At 31.1% G+C, this 3,571-nt stretch overlaps 1 protein-coding gene across 1 annotated transcript, besides 4 other annotated features; it reads left to right on the forward strand.

The window, feature by feature from the left end:
- The first annotated feature begins 284 nt into the window (after window positions 1-284).
- Window positions 285-1,128: a mobile genetic element.
- A 291-nt stretch (window positions 1,129-1,419) lies between these two features.
- Window positions 1,420-2,026: a mobile genetic element.
- Window positions 1,990-2,026: a terminal%2Cinverted (terminal inverted repeat of MuDR-5/MuDR-7_TvMULE4 transposon ID:TVAGG3_0064040).
- Window positions 2,027-3,571: part of a mobile genetic element that runs on past the window's edge.
- Window positions 2,069-2,566, forward strand: TVAGG3_0064060 (uncharacterized protein; the record flags this gene model as incomplete). The annotated part of the gene is made up of 1 exon (XM_001285269.2): window positions 2,069-2,566. A coding segment is annotated over one exon (498 nt), but the record flags the coding sequence as incomplete, so codon positions are not given.

Raw genomic sequence — 3,571 nt, forward strand, 5'->3', positions numbered from 1 at the left:
ACTTAGACGTAAAAAATTAAATAACGTATAAATATAATTTTAATGGTAAAAGATTAAATGTTTATTCCGTATGTAATGTGATTTGATTTGGATGGTAAGATAAGTTTCGGTATAGTTTTTGTTAATTGATTAAGAATTGTTGAATAAAATTCTGGAACTTCGTCAATTTCTTTGATTCCCTCTTCCTCGCAATACAACTCCATATCATTAACTTGTATTTAAAGGCTTCCATATACAAAACTATATATAATGTTTGAAAGTTAAATCCAATCTTTTTCTATTTCGAGAAAGGGACAAACTATCCAGTGTCACTTTTCAAGGAATAAAAAAAATAAAGTGAAATAATAACATGAAATCTTATATAAATATAATTTTATCTAAATAGATAAATGAATTAAGCAGTTTACAGTTATATATATTTAATGAGAGACAATATCTAGTTCTATGGTAGAAATGGCTCTTAGACTCAAATAAGTAACACAGATAGAAAGTACTCAGTATAACAATTATATATGTACACTCAAAGTTAGTCGCTGCTAAAATCTTAACCTTGCATTTCGGGAAAATCTGACAAATGGCTCTTAGACTCAAATAAGTAACACAGATAGAAAGTACTCAGTATAAACAATTATATATGTACACTAAAAGTTAGTCGCTGCTAAAATCTTAACCTTGCATTTCGGGAAAATCTGACAAATGGCTCTTAGACTTGTTTTGATAATTAATTCTTCAATTATATTATAATTTATAACAAATTTCCTCAAACTATCTGTATGTCATTCAATTCCCGGCCACTACATTCAATGATGGACCATTTCCTTCAAATTTTGAAATACCTTATTCAATTTGTTGTATGGAGCCCGTGATATTCAACACTATGGAGCTCCTCCAGTTTGGTATCCAAGAAGAGATAAAAGCTAGCATGGGCTACTCTCAAAAATGCTTGAAGCAATATATTCAAGTTTGCAACAAGGATCAATAGATTCAAATCTTGTTTATTGTACTTTAAAGGTACTTTTAAAAAAGAAACAATTAATGTAAAAGATTCAAATAATTTTTTTATTATTATTTTATTAATTTTTTAAATAAGGTTAATAAAAGTGACACTGGATAGTTTGTCCCACACTCTTCTATTTCTAAAAAAATTGAGACCTAAACACGAGATAGCTTTCAGAAAATTTTCAGGGACATTTTTAATCATTTTTTTATTTATTGTAATATCTTTGTTATTAAATTTGAATTGTTTAATATTTGAATGTATAGAATTGAATAGTAATAATTTTAGTTTTAATACATAGCTAATTGCTAAGCAAAATAATTAATTTATTGTAATTTTGACATGTAAACTAAAGGGGAATTTAGCCGGCCAAATATATGTCACTTTTGACTTCACCTCACTTCCACCATTTCGTCTTATGACAAAATATAAGTTAGTTTAAACATATATTGCTATATCTCATGATCTTACTTAGTACTTTTAAAGTTAATTTCAGAAAAAATTTGACACAATGGTATCCGGCACATACAAGTGGTGTACAACCAAATCTTCGACTCGATGAACTTGTCATCGAGTTATATTCCAGTGTTGTTCCTTCATTCCTGATTAAGTTGCAAATTAAAGGTCTGGATTCAGAGAGAAGTGTTAAAGTTATCAAAAAAGTCACAAGAGATTTCGAAGAAATGACACAATTTAAAAAAGTCGAATGCATCAGTATGCTTGAAGCTGTTCAGAAAGGTCTGAAAAATGATACACTTGATCCCAACATTGTTTACTCAACATTAAAAATATTATTGCAAAGAAAACATTTGATTTAATAAACATTTAATTTATTATAATTAATTTTTTATTACAGTATAGTAAAAAATGCTATAAATAAATTATTATATTTTATTAAAATGTGACTTTTAATAGTAAGTGAATAAAATAAATCAGGAATTGGGAAAGAAATAAGGTTAATTAAAAATAATGAAAATTACAAGTTTAAGGTTAATGAAAAGTGACAATGGGCGAGTTTGTCCCCCATTCGATTTGAATTTTGTTAACTCTTTTCAAAATCACTTCATTTTTATGATTTCGGTGGACTTAGAGGAGCTTATTGCTTTTGGTATTAAACAGGAAGTCAAGGGCGGTGTCCCATACAGAAGAAGAACGGGATCTCCAAAGCAATATGTCACTTATTCATGTTCGTATCCCCTATGCAAGGCAAAATTTAGGGTTGAAGAACAAAATGGAGTGTTTACTATAAGCAAAGTTAATGAAGAACATTGCCATCATATAGGAGTTGAAATGGGTTCACATTACGCGAGTAAATTTTATCAAAAATGGATCGAACTTTATATTAAAAACGGTGGAAAGCAATTTCTTGCTCAAAAAGCATTTTTTGATAAGTTCGGAATTGATACGAATAACAAAGAAACGATGAAACTTTTCGCGCAGTCTACTGATGCTTTAAAGCACAAATTTTATCGCCTTGATGAGATTATTGCACAAAGATTATCAAACGATCCTTACACTTCTTTGGAAGCATTTTTGAATAATTTACAGGAAGAGTGCCCAGATGATCTCGTTCAATTTGATTACAATGGAGATTTTTCCGAGTTTACAATCATATATGCACCTTTTGCTGCAAAAGAATTGGTGCATAGCATTGATAACCCTCTCCACGTCGATTCCACTCATTCTTTAATTAAAGGAAAGATCCAATTGTTTGCAGTAACAATGAAAACAAGTCAAAACACAATTTTCCCCTTTTGCTATTTTTTAGTGAACCCTCAGACATCTGAAAAAATTCAAGAATGTTTGGTGAAATTCTGTGAGTTTGCGCACCTGGATCCACAGCATTGGAGCGCTGACTGTGCGCTAAACATTGCTCGCGCAATTGAGGACGGATTTCCTCTTGCGCAGCTCAGTTGGTGCACTGTGCATGTTTTACGCGCATGTGCAAAAGTTGGAAGCTATTTTGACAATCCAGAATTTTGAGAACTTCTATTTAGCACTGGACTTTTTGACATTACGTGCAGATGCAACGAATGCAGAAAAGCTGGCTGAAGAGTCTGATGAAACATATGAGTTCTTGACAACAATGTTAGAAGAAGAAGAACCGCGCGCTTTGAAGTATTTCGATAAACAATGGAGAAGAACCAAAGAACATTGGATGATGTTATATCGTGGAGAAGGTGATTCCACGAATAACATTGCGGAATCACACTTTCATCAATTAAAGCAAACATTTTTCTTGGGTAAGAAAAATGAGCGCATTGATGACATCGTCATAACTCTCATCACTGTTGTGATTCCAAATGTGATTATTAAGGTTCAAGTCGCTAATGTTTTGAATGAAAAAAGAGCAGTAAGAATTCTTACAAGGGCAGATAATCAGATTGTTGAGCAAAGAGCTTCAAAACACGATGAATGTTTGAAATTAATTCAACACATTTTGGAAATTGTCGAAAGCCGAAGGATTGAACCTAGTGTCCTTATTCCATCTTTGAAGGCAATATTAAATTTGGCACAAAGAAGTTTAAAGGAAGAGTAAGCAAGATTAGATAATTTGGACTTTTTTTAAAATTA

Source organism: Trichomonas vaginalis, chromosome IV, assembly GCF_026262505.1.
Source record: "Trichomonas vaginalis G3 chromosome IV, whole genome shotgun sequence".
Classification (NCBI taxonomy): domain Eukaryota; phylum Parabasalia; order Trichomonadida; family Trichomonadidae; genus Trichomonas; species Trichomonas vaginalis.